This window comes from Notothenia rossii (genome assembly GCF_949606895.1).
Source record: "Notothenia rossii genome assembly, chromosome: 6".
Taxonomy (NCBI): Eukaryota; Metazoa; Chordata; class Actinopteri; order Perciformes; family Nototheniidae; genus Notothenia; species Notothenia rossii.
This window is the reverse complement of record NC_136909.1, coordinates 72596460-72613202: the sequence shown is the minus strand read 5'-3', so window position 1 is coordinate 72613202 and position 16743 is coordinate 72596460. Positions and strand designations below refer to the sequence as shown.

General features: G+C 41.9%; 1 protein-coding gene across 1 annotated transcript in view; it reads right to left on the bottom strand.

Moving 5' to 3' along the window:
* The window catches only part of ercc6 (excision repair cross-complementation group 6), an 18040-nt gene extending 3733 nt beyond the window's left edge, over positions 1–14307 (bottom strand). Inside the window, 17 exon segments of the mRNA XM_079689571.1 lie at positions 79–119; positions 122–152; positions 154–189; positions 801–1019; positions 1872–1967; positions 2364–2480; positions 3971–4147; positions 4267–4437; positions 4687–4822; positions 5863–6021; positions 6590–6721; positions 7882–8590; positions 9050–9164; positions 9276–9396; positions 9848–10076; positions 10208–10413; positions 11864–14307. Coding sequence (XP_079545697.1) covers positions 79–119; positions 122–152; positions 154–189; positions 801–1019; positions 1872–1967; positions 2364–2480; positions 3971–4147; positions 4267–4437; positions 4687–4822; positions 5863–6021; positions 6590–6721; positions 7882–8590; positions 9050–9164; positions 9276–9396; positions 9848–10076; positions 10208–10403 — 2685 coding nt within the window. The 5' untranslated portion in view covers positions 10404–10413; positions 11864–14307.
* Positions 14308–16743: the final 2436 nt, after the last annotated feature.

The following is a 16743-nucleotide window of genomic DNA, read 5'->3' as shown; positions in this document are numbered from 1 at the left end:
GGGTTCCACTAAACACGCTGTCCCTCAGGGCGCTGGGATGTTCAGGGAAACACTTAGAGCCATTAGGATAAGCCTCACCTCGTTGTAGCGAGCGATGAGGGGCTGTCGGGAAGCTATTGAGTCGTGCCGTCCATTTTCAGGTACGAGTAGTTTATTCTCCGTCACAAATACCTGAAAGATGTGCAACATCTGGAAAAGGAGATAGAGACGGCAGAAACACAGAGGAAGAGAGGGACTGAGGTTTGGAATATCTCTAAAAGGATTAGTGCAGATTAATATTACATGGACCAGAGATACCGACAGGGAGGGTCTCAGGTTCCCTCTGAGGTATAATCTCATTGGTATTGACTGCAACAGCTGCTTGCTCTCTCTCTCTCTCTCTCTCTCTCTCTCTCTCTCTCTCTCTCTCTCTCTTCTCTCTCTCTCATCTCTCTCTCTCTCTCTCTCTCTCTCTCTCTCTCTCTCTCCTCTCATCTCCTCTCTCTCTCTCTCTCTCTCTTCTCTCTCTCTCTCTCTCTCTCTCTCTCTCTCTCTCTCTCTCTCTCTCTCACTCTCCACTCTCACTCTCTCTCTCACTCTCACTCTCTCTCTCTCTCTCTCTCTCTCTCTCTCTCTCTCTCACTCACTCACTCACTCACTCACTCACTCACATGCGTTGTAGGAAGCCAGAACAAATACAAGGGATATGAGAATTAAAGACATCAATCATTTCATTTGATGCAGGGAAGAAGTAACAAGTCTTGAATATTCATCATATTTATTAGCTGCTAATCAGGAAGTCAGAGCAGTGTGTTCCTCACCTGTCTGGACTGCGTGAAGAGCAGCACTTTGTGGCCCTGTTTGAACCAGAGGCGCAGCAGCGACTCCACCACGATCAGCTTGCCCGAGCGTTTCCAATATCCAAAGTGTTCCTCCTTAGTTAGCTGCTCCTCTGGGATTCCCCTCAACATCCGGGGCCCTCCCGAGAAAAGGTCGGGGTGGTTACAGATCTTTCGGAGCGCTATCAAACCTGAGAATACCTAAACCACACAAAAGTGGAAAATATATATATGGTTTTTTTTTCATTTACATTTTAAGAAATTATTCACAAAGCACACGTCTCAAAAATAAACACGTCTAGGTACATACATTAACAGTTGACAAATCCGAAATGAAATAATAATACAAATAAAAGAATGGATACAATAATAATACTCCTATCCTATTTTGTTTCTTTCTCTTGAACACATAATTGGCGGCAGGTGTAAAACTATGCAGCATTTCACTTTTAAACAAATAAACACATTTACTTAAGTATACTGGAATTAGTTACATAATTTATTTACGGACAATAAAGCCTGTGTTTCTTGATGAAGGCCCAACGGCCACTGCATTAGTAATGGTGGTTAATGGACTGAGAGTGACCAGTGAATATGGTTGTAAGAGTGTGTGCGTGTGCGTGTGTGTGCGTGCGCGCGTGCGCGTGCGCATCTACAGTGGTCACCCCTGGCTCTCCAACCACGTCCATTTGGTCAGTGGTGATAAATGTTCGAATCTCTCTCGGGGCGGACTAATGTGAGGAGACCAACAACACAGCTTTCTCAAAGAGAGCATCTTGAAGGGTTTAACAAAATGTACCGGGCAAAAAGGAATTCATTCCACTGATGCCACTTCAAGGTGATGTGTTTTTAAGTGTACAAGAGCGCATAAGAAATACACACCAGTACCTGTGAGCGAGGGAGAGAGTTGAGCTGATATTAATCAGTTAGGAGGTTAAATAATGAATAAGGCAAGTCTAGTTCCAGGAAGTCTTCTCCTTGAGCGAGAGTTTTGCTCTTCTGGTCGTTATAAAGCAGCACGGATCAACACAAAGCAGAAACAAACAGTCTTACCTGCATGTCGCCGTTAAGTATTTGGTAGACCTCTTTGGAATCTAGGAAGCCTTGATAAACCTCCCGCTGGTCTTCTGTTAATCTGCAGAACAGAACCTAGACAGACACAAACACAAAGCAGTGTAAAAGTGTGTAATAGGCAGTAAACATCAGCTTGAAAGGCCCTTGATGAAGTGCAGTGTGTGAGAAGAGAAGTGAGAGGGAAGCGATGTGTTTTTGGAGCCTCTGCTGTCCCGAGGGACCGACTTAATGAGCTGAAGTGGACTGAGGACTCAACCAGCGTCAGTGGACAGACCGCGGACGAGCCACCTTAATGAATACCTGCTCCTTTTACTTTACCAGGACTTTATTAGCTATCTTCACCTTACAAGGGCCATGCACATTCATCAAATACTCCTTAGACGTGGCATATACAGTCACATCCAATCAGATAGACACCTCCCCAGGTGGTTCAATGCTACAGAACAGGGTCAGATGTCTTATGGTGAATACCTGTTCATTTTTGTCAGGTAAGGAGAGGTTGTCCTTGACGTCTGCCTTCATTCTTCTGAGCAGGTAAGGGTTTATGGTGTCCCTCAGCACGCACGCACACTTAAACGCCGTCTGGACCTGAAAAAGAAACGCAGACAGACTGCTTTGAAACAAAAGAGAGACTTAAACCTGCCATCCAAACAATCACACCTGTCACTGTGTGTTTCCTGAGGCATGATGGTCGTTTAGCCCCTCCTCTGCCCTCTCTCATCACCTCCCTCATGTTGCTGTCCCTCTCAGCAGCACAGGCCATTAAACATTGATCGGAGTGCTGTTGGCCCCCAGGGACGGAGCCCTCTTCTTTCATCAGAACTACCGACCAGCTCCTTTGGAAAACAGAGGAGGAGCTTTGGTCCCAACCCCCCCCCTACAAATGCCCTGCTACACCTCATCCAGAGTGAGTGCTAAAGGCCAGTTAGCCTTTTTAAACATTAACTCGCTGGGGGTCCACAGAGGCATCAAAGACACCCTCTGCAAAGCTGGAGGGGACAATCACATGTTGGGATTTAGGGGTCAGGGTGGAGAAGAAGTGGAGGAGGGCAGCAGATGATCTCCACCCAAGCTGCTGAGTGGACTCACATGGGGATGCATGCCTCAGTAATGGATCTGCATCTCTCTCACACACACACACACACACACACACACACACACACACACACACACACACACACACACACACACACACACACACACACACACACACACACACACACACACACACACACACACACACACACACACACACACACACACACACACACACACACACACACGACCGAGGGCCTGCTTTACTGTTCTGAGAATTTTGAGAAGAGGATAAGGCAGCAGAGCTTAGCCCTCTCTGACCATTTAATAACATTAATAATTAGTAAAGGTTTTTATTATCGACAGCGGAAGAAGCATCAATAGCCAGCTTAAATAATTAAATCCATACAGTCAGTGGGTTATTAACGATTGAGCACTAATGACAAAAGGGCTACAGTTTAGCTCACTGGCTCTCCACTCTAGCCTCTCCCTCCCTCTCTCTCTCTCTCTCTCACTGGGGATGTGCTGAAGTTCCTTTGCATGGGCCTGCATTATCCGGCACTTAATGGCTCTGTTACTCCACCATCGCTCTCCTTCTGACTGGCTTCCATCTAGCTCTCCAAAAGTGTGCCGACATGTGTGTGGGAGACTGGTGTCGTCAAGTGACACTTCAGCACTTCATCGCTCCCTCCCTATGTTCATCTATAGGTTTGCTTGATAATGGATGACTTCTTTATGTTTACATGTTATGTTTTTTTCACTTCAACTAAGTTTGGTCCAAATTAATTAACATAAACTTGAAGGCTTTTTGTGTTGTTCTTTTTTAATTATGTTGTTATCTTTGTTTTAATTTTAAATACAACTTTTAATTAAGTTTGGATTTTGAAAAGGATGTCCTTTTGCTCAGTCTTTACATCTGGTTTGTCCGTAGTTTCAAATGGGGGGACATTTCTTCTTCGTCTTTGTTAAAAATGAGGTAAAGGATTAAGTAGCATGATTTAAACAAAGAAATCCTAACTTTGAATGTGTGTGTGTTCCAGTACCTGTACAGGTGAGGCATTGCTGTACCCTCCCATGGTGATCGGCACAGAGAACTGCTCCATGAAGACAGGTAATGTCCCCAGTTTGCCGGGGAAGACAAAGTCAAACAGAGACCAAAGCTCCTTTAAATTGTTCTGCATCGGAGAGCCAGACAGGATGAACCTGTGGGGCGTGCGAAACTAGGGAGAGAGCAGAGAGAAAGTACGTTACATATTCCTGAAGGCTGGTGCAATGAGCACGTTTGTTATGCTTGTTACAAATATGTTATGTGTTCATAAATGAGTCTGTGAAACAATACCTGTTTGCAGGCGGTGGTAACTCCTGCATTTGGATTCCTGATCTTATGACCTTCATCCAGAATAATGTAGTGCCAATTGTAGCGCTGCAGGGTTTCTTGCAAATTTCTCACAGCAGAATATGAGGTTATCAGGATACCATGACATGCTGCTATCTCTGGAATAAGCTTTTCCTGCAACACACAAAGAAAACACATGCATTAGTACAGGTTTTTGTTTCCTAACCATCTCTGGTAGCTTGAGCGTGGAAGTAGGGCATCGACTTTGTGTTTTGAGGAGAGAGGCAAGAGGGGAGAAGGTTAGGAGATGATGCTGCATAAACAGACCTCTAGTGCCCCCCAGAGGAAAGAAAGGCCCTGTAGAAAACTTTCCAACTAAATTATGAATATGAAAATCAAACACACACAAGAACACACTATTACCTTGTTGCTGGTGTAAGAGCCAGTTTCATGTAGCACAGCCACTCTGAAAGGAGGCCACCAGGTGTGAAACTCCTGCACCCATTGGTGCATGACTGTGGCCGGGCACACGATGACCGTCGGACCCAGACCTTCGTACCTACAACCAAACACACCGGACAGTTTAATGGCAAAGCTGCAATTAAGATGTGAAACAAGGGAATTCAGGGTTCATTTGCATAACCTCAGCAAATTATAGTCATAATCATAATTAAATAAAAATAAATTAAATAAAGGCAGTTTCCCAATAAGTAAAATTAGCATTGCTTGCATACAACATGTGATGGATTCAAGCATAAGGGATTTAGAGAAGGCTAAAGGAGTGTCTCCCTCCACTGCTCTACACACTGTGTCAGGTGCTGCAAGAACACACACACACACACACACACACACACACACACACACACACACACACACACACACACACACACACACACACACACACACACACACACACACACACACACACACACACACACACACACACACACACACACACACACACACACACACACACACACACACACACACACACACACACACACACACACACACACACACACACACACACACACACACACACACTAATGGGCTGCTATGAACCTCTGCCTGGTGGAAGCTATTGATACTTGGCCATAATTGAGTTTGGAAGCAATCAATTTGTGGGCGTCTTTAGTAGACAGAGTATTGACCATCAGGGAAGCTCCGCCTCTTAAATGCGTCAGTGCCGTTTGTGCAGTAAAACCAAATTATCACCACCAATGCGTCATGTTTTCCACAGTGGATTTGTCGCCCCACACATGCTCCACCCTCAGTTCATGAGTCCAACATTTATTTTAAGTGTTCATCAGGACGCTCATTCTACTCTAACGCACTCTTAAAACACGTACACACAAAAGCATACACACACACACACACACACACACACACATACACACAAAAACAGAGTGTCAGTGTTTTCTCTGATGTCTGCAGTAAGAAAGTGAAGAGTCTGATAATTGAAACATGTTTAATAATTCAGATGAACACTCAAGCAGAAATCCCCCTAATCAAATATTCATACCATACAGACACACAGTCTCTGGCCACAGTTTGTTTGTGAGTGTGCGTGCGTGCGTGCGTGTGTGTGTTTGTGTATACCTGTAGTTGGATCCTCTGGTCCTCAGTTTGCTGTAGCTCAGTCCGGCCAGAAAGCAGATGACCTGGATGGTTTTACCCAACCCCATCTCGTCTCCCAGGATGCCGCCTGCCTGCTGACAGTGGAGCTCCCACAGCCACCGTACACCTGTCTGCTGGTACCTGACAATGTGATGTATGAAAACACCTGTGCATAAGAAAAACTATGGACCCTCATGTGGAAACACGACAGGGTGGTCTGGTAATTATAATGTAATTCAATAGAAATCTGATTGAATTACGCTCACCAGTAAGGGTCCGAACACATAAGGATGATTACATTTGTCTTGAAAGAGACAACTTTCTAAAAGTCATATATGTAGCGCATTTTTTTTATTAGATCAATGCAAAAAAGTAAAGCATTTAAACAAATGTATGAGAATTTGGATTTTTGAGAAACAAATGGCCAGCAAAATGGCAGAAGAAAAGTTATTTTATCCACCAAGTTTAACTAAAAGTTTTCCACAGTTGTTCTTAAAAGTGTTTTAAAACAACAGATTGACTAAATGACTTACCAATGAATACTAGTGACCTTTAGTAGCACTAGGTGGATTAAGTTAATAGTGTCTAATCAAATAATGCATTCTTTGGTTAATCTTTGAGGACAAAGGTTGACTTCCTCAGTTGACAGTTGTAAACATGTGTTGTCTGAATGTTTAAGCTAATCCACATTGTTTTACATTTAACTTACTTGTAAAGTTTTTTCCAGATGAAACCAGGCACTTTGAAGCCTTCGTCAAATTCTTCATCACTGTCATCTGTAAGCTCCTCCCCCCTCTCTCTCTTATCCTCCCTTTCTTGAAGACGTTGTCGCCTCCATCTCCTAAGAGAGAGAATGAGTAGATATAAATGGAGCAAATCATGTGGTCAAAAACAATGGGAACATATGGTGGGGGGGGGGGCAGCTTGAAGTCATTCTTTGGTCATCTTTAGACATACCTGTCAATTCTATACTTGAAATACTGGGTCAGCAATTATTGAGAGAATGATGGATGGATGTTGCCTTTGCACTCACTTATTTACTTTACGTGTGTGTATGGATAGCAAATGTTTAGAGGTGTTGATATTTCCCTTGAACAGTAGAACATATACAAAGGGAAATGTAAAGGAGAAGAGTTTTAATGGTGCAGGAGAGAGGGCAGTTAGAGGCACAGTCGTCACGCGGCAAATGAAGATTGATACGGACAATTAGTAGTGCGAGTTCCCCAGAAAGGTGTGAGGTGGAGAGGATAAGAATCCATCTTCATTTGGGCCTGGTCCTGTCACCCTGCCACAAAACTGGTCCTTTAGCTGGGCCTGGGAGACCACACTCTCTAATTAAGTCAAGACTAAGCATTGGTTCAGTTAATTACACTTTTCTGCCCCCGCTCCACCCCCCACCCAACTACAAATACTACCCGCTCTAATAATATCATTCCTCATATAAGCTAGCCTCACCATCCACGCCGTGTCGTTGCTGATGAATTGACATTCAATCACTGTAGTGTGGAAAAAGGACACATGCCAACACAATTTATTTGGCAGCTATAAATATGAAATCTCATTAGGGCTGCTCTTCCATTAATTTGAGCATTAGACTGAGTGAGTGTATAAAACCATGTGCAGGAGGATAATTAGGCCAGTGTGAGAGCAGAGAGAGAAGAAGAGCAGGGAGTGAATTTGCTTAGTCAAGAAACAGCTGCCAATCTCATCTGGGATTAACGCTCCTTCTGCACTATGGAGGCAGCAGAAAGCAACTGCCTTTCTCCTTAACTAAAGGGAATAACAATAGCACATTTGTACCGCAGCCATCGCAAATGTGATGCGTAGTTAAAGGCTCAATCTGGTGTTTGTTGAGCATCTCATTTGCAGGCTCCAATGTTGACTTTAGAGGAAGACTTGCTGATGAAAACTTTTCATACCCAACCATAACACCAAAAACCAATCTCCTGTTCACAACAATTTACCAAACCGAAGCTTATAGAATAAAGCCAATGATCATACCTTATACGCTGTCTGTAGTACTCCATGTCCCCGTCATCTTTGTTTCCTTTGTCTTTACCCTTTGCGTCCACCTCTTCATCTGAACTCTCGGGGCAGTATTCTTGGTCACTCTCCTCTTTTTTCTTAACTTTCTTCCTCCCTTTCCCTTCACTTTTCTTCTTGTATGCTTTCAACTCATAATCATCTCCATCGTCCTCTCCAAAGCCCTCCTCCCGGGCTTCTCTTTCCTCTTGGTCAGGGTCTATGCCTTCATCACTGGGCAGGTACTCTGACCCCTCGCTGTCCGTCTCCTCTTCCCCAGTGTGAAGCTTCCTCCTGGGTTTAGGGAGCCGGGGTTCAGCTTTAGGTCGGGCTTTAGGATGGGCCTTGAGAGCTGTGATCTGGAGCTTACGTATGCGCTTCTTCATCTTGTTGTCTTTGGAAGAGGAAACAACCTTTTTTGTCCTGGCCTCATTAGGGCCGGAGCTCCTCTTCTTCTTCTTCTTTAGAGGAGTTACTTTCTTCCGATCGGTAGCCATCTTGGCCTGGTCCGCCAAGTACAGGTCAAAAGCCGAGTTCTCGACAAGCATCACTTTTCGAGGCTCCTTTTTTTCCACCTTCTGTGGGATTCGTGTTCCAAAGGGAGTCATGTGACCTGTCCGGATCAGCTCCTCCCATTCTGTCTCCTGAGAGGGCATGAGCATGCTGCCCAGCGTGGACGGCCCGGCCTCTGGTTCAACACACACACCAGGCAGGGTTAGATAAAGAACTCTTGAGTATCAGCTACTGAAAGGTACTCAGCTGGAATATTTTAACTTTTATTATCAGAGTTTACATCTTTCAAAACCTTTGACATTTATTGGATTTTTGTATCAGGAGGATATCCATACAATATCTTTTTAACAAAGTAATATGTATGCAAGCCATTGCCAACATGTCCTCCTGATGATTACTTAAATGAGGAAAGCCACAGAATAGCATTCTTGCTCATCCTAAATGCAACTGGCATTAATATTTGCATTGTTTCCGTTTCTGCATTGTTTTGTAACACAGGGCATTTTTTCTATAGAAAGCAGGGAACCAGAACTCAGCCGCATTTGACTGAGTATTGATATCCCCTTGTAATAGACGGATAATGCTTTAAGTCAATACATTGAAAAGGTATCGCGGGTTAATAAAAACATCTCACCTTCCTCTTCATCATCATCTGCCAAAATCTCAGCTTCCACCCTTTCTGCATCCTCTCCTCCCAGAATGGCCTGAAGTCGCTTCTGTTTGGCTCTGACTTTCTTAAGCTGTTTTTCCTGTATTCAAAGTTGTTTTCATCATTGGGACAATCAAAATCCATATATTCTTTAGGTGAAGTTATTATGTACATCCCCCAATTTAAGTACTTGTCATATTTAGTCATTTACCTTATTTTCTTTCTGTCGTTTGACAGATTCAATCTTCCTACTGATATCTTTACTGGAGGAAGCATAGGGAGACAGTTGCTCGATGATCTTGTTTATTTGTTTAAGAGATGTTGTGACGGACCTGAAACACACAAACATCAATCCATTTAAGGTTTGGTGTTTTGAAATCAAAAATACATTTTCTGCCACTACAGCAGATATATATTATATATTAAGAAATATTATTTTTTTAAAGCGAAACCTCTGTTGAAAATTAGGATTAGGTGGCCCAATTTCTAATCCAGATGTATACTGTTTGGCTTAATTTATTAATGTTCAATTAAACAATTAAATGGCCAGTAGAAATATTCAGCAAGTGGCAGGTGAAGAAAAATACTTAATTTCAGATCCTGCTTTAAAAGGCAATAGAAAAAGTGTATATCAGTGCAATCCTAATATTTCATCAGGGACAACATTAATGACACGTCATCAGTAGACAATGACTTTCACAGGAACACTTCAACACACCACAAATACTGTGCCAAGGGGAAAACAATCTTAGTCCTCTTATTAATTGCAGCTATTGTCCTTACCTGACATCATCGAGCACAGAGTGGTATTCCTTCTCAGCCTCTGCTTTAGCAGCAGCCTGATTGGCCTCATGGATTGCCTCATCCACTTGTTGCAGGACTCCTTGCTCAAGCACGTCATGGTCATACACAGCTACACCAAGGCCCTGCAGTTCATCGGCTCCAGAACTGGCTGATGCTGCTTGGATACGCTGACGGTCGATCTGAAGCAAGGCAGCAGACCTCTTTCCACCTGTACCACAGCACAGGTAACAAAACATAGATGCATTAGATAACCATGAATACGATTTATCATTTTGGCGGATTAAAGCCATTCTGGATGTCCTACCCACTCCTTTAAAATGCAATAGGAAAAGAGCTCACCACTGGTGCCCTCCCCAGGTCCAGTGTTGGTAGAAAAGGCTGAAGCAGCCTCGGAGCCCTGACTGTTTTGAGGGAAAGAGCATTCTGCTGAGCCCCCTGCAGCCCCATCCTCCTCTGTGGCCCCCGGGGTGTGGGCAGCACTGGCAGGGCTGGAGAGAGAGGAGGGCACCTGGTCCTCCGAACCGTCTACAGGCATGTTGAAGCAGCTGCAAACAGTCAAAAGTGTTATTCAGATGTCAAACAGACAGAGTGCGATTCTACTAAGCCTTGGCTTTGCTTTAAAATAAGATAATGTAAACACACCCTAGTTAAGGTGGGTTAACTTAAAATGTAGTCAATAGAGCCCATGTTAACAGTGAACTTAGTTAAAGGTGGGGTAGGTAATTTAGGAGAAACCAGCTCGAGTGCGCTAGAATTTGAAAATACACAGCCGGAAAAAAATCGGCCACTTCCTTACAGAGCCCCTCCTCCAACACACATGAACGCGCACATGACCAATGAGGGCACCAGATAAGTTTGTGCACAGATGGAAGGCTGACAGGCAGGTAGGCCATCCAGTTATTTTAGCCGAGCCGGCTAAAATGATTGGTCGTGCTATTTAAAGCGCTACGGCTTCCACAGATTACATTTTTTTATGTATTTATTTATTGTCAAAGCATTTAATATATTCATTGCTATCGGGATGTTAAGAGCATTCCATGGAATATAACAAAAAGTGTTTCTGAAATAAATGAAATACCCCACATTTAACTAGGTTACGTTATTGTTATCCAGTGGTGCAAAGTAACTAAGTACATTAACTCAAGTACTGTACTTAAGTAACATTTTGAGAGACTTCAATTTTTTGTATCTCTACCCCATTACAATTCAGAGGTAAATCTTGTACTTTTACTCCACTATATTTATAATAATAATACCTTTAGTTATTTTGCAGATTTTAAATAATAATGTGACATATAAACAACACTAACAATAAGACTTTAGTTAGACCTGGAGTAAATTCACAAGCTACCCTGTATACAAAGTTATTAAAACAAACTGCACCTTTAGCAGCTTTGATGAAACTTTAATGCATCACTAATTATAATCTAAACATATCATAAATTATTCTGAAATGGACCTATGCATAATGAATACTTGTCTTTTTGGTACTTTAAGTATATGCTAATGCTAACAATGTTTCTACTTTATTTGATTAACAAATTGAATGCAGGTCTTGTACTTGTATTCCTGGTACTTCTACTTTTACTCAAGTACTTCTTCCACCTCTGCTAGTATCTTATTTAACATCAACGGGTGACTGACTTTAGGCTAACAATCATGTGAGAGATGAAAGTAAGCGTAGAAAAGGGAACATTACATATGTCTACGAACATAACCAGCCAAACACCTTATATACTATAACAGTTGGGTAACAGCATGTTATTACATTCACAAATAGTTCAGATAGAAACATTTCCCACAGCTGTCCATTGTTTACGTGGCTAGCCTAGCCTGCTAAGCTAACAGTGAGCCTTAAACTATCAGCATGTGAATTTGAATTAAAAATACCAACACATACAGATTCATATAGCAAGATGTTAGCGTGTATATTATTGTATTTTGGTGGGGTACATTAAACTGAGCCTTGAAGCGACAATGACAGAAATTACTTACAAAATCTGCTGTTACACAACATCACGGGCTTTAAATTACATGTTGCTGGTTGCTAGTGAAGCTTCCGGTGAGAAGCTTTGTGCTCTCTCTTCTCTGATTTACTTGTTCTACAGCGCCCTCTGCTGGTGTACATCTGCACAGGGCATTGGCCCTCTAGGTGGCGCCACGAAACCATTCTTTAATTAAAGAAAAAATGGAGGAACTCATTGAACCAGCCCCACTTCAACGAATGTTTGTAACACATTTTTAATGTCACCCATTGTGTTTGTGTTTTGCACAATCAGCTTGGGAAGCAGTAAGCCGTTAGCCTATGTGTTGAAAAAGAAGCAAGAGAGTTTGGGAGTTTGTTTGTCTCACAATCAACCAGACATTATATTATGGGCCCATCAAACAAGCAACTTGAAATCTAAAAACGTGTATTCCTCTGCCAAGCATCAATCCCTTTTTGAAGGGGCTTATCTCCAACATGTGTAAAGCCTGCACTTCGTGGATGCCACACAGCAGTGCCAAGTACTCACATCTCGGAATACGTTTATTTCCAGTATCTTGAAACAATAAACTAAGGACTTAATTAAAAAACCTTCTACGCCTTGCATTGCCTTGCCTGAGCCAAAGGCCAGCAATATTTCCAAACAGTGTTATTTGTGTAAACAGACATATCTATTTAGGGATAGATATTGCTGTCACCCTTGGCACAGAAAGTGTAGGAAGATGGAGACAGTGGTCTATTTTATTTGCTTATAGTCAATGTGGGTCACCTTCAGGGCAACCTCTCCAGAGACACTGGGGGGAATTTGAATTTGAAAAGAAAGTGTGTCACAGTGAGAAGCAGTTTGAGTGGAAATCCTGCATTGTGCAGAGCTCTGATCAGGTAGCCATCCGGCACAATGTTTTCTTTGTTGGTTTTCGTCTGGTTAGTTAATATAAAGGCACACAGATAGGAGTTGGACAAAGTCAAATAAACGTTCAAGCTGTTGATGAATCACCTATGGTGGGAAATACACTGATACATTCACATAATGTTGTGACTGTAAGGTTGAGCTGCAGAGAGGAATGTAAACCTCCTGTCTGTCTTCACCCCCCATCTTTTGTTTATTCAAGCAATACTTGACAACATTTATCACAGGGGAGGAGGAGATAATTCGTACCTATGTTGCAAGGTTTTCGGCACATCATAATTTAGGTAAAGTTAGTTGATATACCACACCAGGCTCATTGGATTTAGTGGGTGGCAACGCTGTCCTTTTGAACTTAATGTGTCTGCAATCATTCATGTGTGTGACGAATCCTGCTTTTTATGCAAAGTGCAAGTAGATTTATAGGGTGAAGGAGGCTAGAGTGCAAATCCCAGAGGGTGCGGTGGTGTGAGGTTAACACTGGTGCTCTGTGCTGCTTAGCATCCTGACAGTAGAATAACAAGTAGAGAAAGATGTAAAGAGAGAACATTATGTGCAAAGCATGTGCAAAGCATGGTGGGCCTGCTTTTTAGAGACTTTCTGCAGAGCTTAAATGATAAAGCATAAAGTGGTAACACAAAATATGATAGCAGATTTCCAAAGACACTAGTAACACTTTCTTCTTGTTTGATGAAGTGTGAAGTTATGTTTCATGTTATCTATAGTGGCAATTTCTTATATTACTTTATATAGTAAAACCAAATGATGATATTATGCTTAGAAATTGTTTGGTCAACTCGACCTGTTGTACCACACGGTAGCTTCCCGCCAAGGTCGTACCTGGAGGATGTGGCTCTCCCTATGTTATCTCCCTGCTACAATGAAGTGTTTTAGTATGTATGGCCTTCATCAGATGCCTGGATCCTGACTAATGTCTGAAGGACTAAATCAAATTACAAAGAATCTTGTGAGAAAAAATGTGATCTCACATTCAAATGGTACAACAGCATTGTTGTTTTTGTCTCAGATTAATTTATTAGGTCTAGGGTCTTACTGAAACATCACATGTCTTACTACAGCATTTGATTATTGCAAAATATGTTTGTGTTTTGGAGGGGCCTCCTGTGAAAGATGTCAATGTGAACCAGCTTTACTCTGACCTTGGCATTTGATTTGAATCTTAGCCTTGCAGTTTTACATTTTAACCTTGTAACTTCATTTTTTACTGTCAACATCATGAGTTCTTTGGAATGTCGGCCCTAGATAAATGAGAGAAACAAACGTTTTATATTTTAATTTTCCCCGTCAAATTTAAAAACCAAATTGTATACTTAGTAGTTTTACTGAATACGATTTTGTATCTCTTTACAAAAATCCAATACAACGGGGAATCTTGTTTCCCACACAAGTAGATAACAAATAAAAGTGTAACTTATCCTGGTCTGTATCTCCAAAAAATGTACATATGCAAAATATTGTTTATCCAAGGATATAATTAAATGAATGTGATGTGTGGATACCTACATTTTCCAGAAATAAATCATTGTGGGTATGCATATAGATTGCAGAGAGTAAAGAGACTGTATCATGCTCTCATATGTCACAGTACACATGTATGTACACACATTTTTAAATCATTGCACACAGGTTAAGTCCACAAATTGTACAAGTGCAACACTCGGTTTTCATTTTGTGTTGAGTGAAGGCCTCAGGGTTTAACTGGGAGGAGAAAATAACCATGATGTTTACTTTAATGGAAGAAAGGTTAATACATCTAAATGAGTAAAGCATCATCATGTCTACATTAATGTATATTCAAGCCATATTGTACTTTATATGTGTGTGTGGCCATAGTGACAGTGCTAATGTCTCCCATGTGTTACCCTGTCCCAGTTCATACGTGTGTGTGTGTGTGTGTGTGTGTGTGTGTGTGTGTGTGTGTGTGTGTGTGTGTGTGTGTGTGTGTGTGTGTGTGTGTGTGTGTGTGTGTGTGTGTGTGTGTGTGTGTGTGTGTGTGTGTGTGTCTGATAGTAATTACAGGGGTGGGCTGAGTTCTCATCCGGGTGCATCAGACCTCTGCCATGTTACAGTAGATGCCAAATGCATCTGCTTGTGATTTCACTCAGCAGCAGGTGTGTGATTATTTACGTTTGTGTGCAAGTAACCACTTAGCAACTGTGCGCTACTTAACATCTTGACAACATTTAAGAAGCTTTAAAGGTGGACAGCCCAAACTGTTGAGCTCAACATTTGTTTTATTCTATATCCTCCTATAGAAGTGATTCCAAGACAGACATTCATGCAAACTGATTCTGACCAAAACCAAAATCAACATGTGTTGTCATACAGGTATGTCTAATTCTCTTGGTGAGGTTTTTTGAAACATTACTGGGACTTCACACAGAATTGGGTATTTAGCAGACCTCAAACACAGCTGGAACCAACCACAGCAGACAGAATCAGGACGAGGCCAGTGTGGCACAGTGACACATCACACCCAACCGCCAAAACCGCAATGTGAATTCAGTTTACTGTGTGTGCACATGCATGTTTACGTGTGTTTATGCGTGTGCGTCTATGTGTGTTTCAGTGAGCTGAGGATATGCATTTCTTTCCAGTGATAAATATAGTATTTTCTTTGATGTGGCTTGGAGGACTCTGGCCAGTGATAGCTGTAGACCACAACAATAGAAGTCAGGACTGTTTTGATGATGTACAGTGGCAGCAGTGCCCTGACACAAAGCATGGCCTGAAACACAAGCTGACACAAGCATAGAGAAAACAGTGCGACAGCGCGACAGACAGAACTAGCTACATTGCCAACTTTGAATCCTTAATTTCAGATTTTTTCCCTTTTCATTGTGCCCATTTTCCAGTGTTTGTTACCAAATTATGAAAACAATTGATGATACGTGAACTTTGTAAAGACAGAAGTTTATCTGTGAAGTCTTGAATAAATGAAGACGGATATGTTCCATCGGGGAGAAGATGAAAGGACATCTTGTTAAATGTTAACTTTGAGCCTGCTAAATATTATTTTATCATTCAATTGTTTAAACTTACTTACAAATCAAAGGCAGAAAGTAAATCAGTGTGTGTGTGTTAAGTGATGTATGAAGTATGACCACCCGTTTTTTGCTTTTCTGCCCTCTGACGTTTACTTGCAAACACATTTGCAAGTTACCATCATCATCCTCTGTTCCTCACTCCCATTCCACTAATTTCCAGGCCTATTTCTGTCATACACCGTTTGATATCTTTATTCTCACAATACATAGTTTAAACCACACAGAAATGAAGACTCAATGTAAATGAATACTGACAACTTCAATCAGCTGAGTTTGGACCTATAATATTCACTCATTCACTGCAACAGCGTAAATGTTTCCAAATGTCAAATGCAATAGTACTCAGTTTCTCTGACTTGAGCAGTGATTTTCCATGCCTTTCAGCACTCAGTCAGAGTCAGATTCCTCACATTTCTCTGTGCCTCTATCCTGTGGTGTTAGACAGGTTTGATGTTTTTTTTACCCACATGGGTTAAAACCATAGAGAACATTTGAACAGCTCTATTGTTTGTTGTGTGTTTATTTTCTTCATCTAATCAGAAACATGTGTACCATCCTTGGAAATGTGCTCTGAACACACTTTACCCTGGGAAACAATGCACCCCAGGGACCTCGCCCACTGGCAATTAGTTTCATGGGCCTACTAACAGATTAGCAGTAGCTCAAGTGATACAGCACAACAACAGGAACCATCGGTGGTGATGTGCTGAACTAAGTAAAACATTGCTGAAGAAATCCCACAAAAGTTCCTGACGGGACAGACAATAATGCAGACAAATTAACTTGTTATTCAATGTCTAATGTGTTTCGGGGAAAGATTGAAAATATTAATTGTTTTACACAATGTCGCTGAATCAAAGTTTGGAGAAGAGGGTGAAGGTCAGGGGGAATCAGTGAGTAGGACAAAACAGGGTGA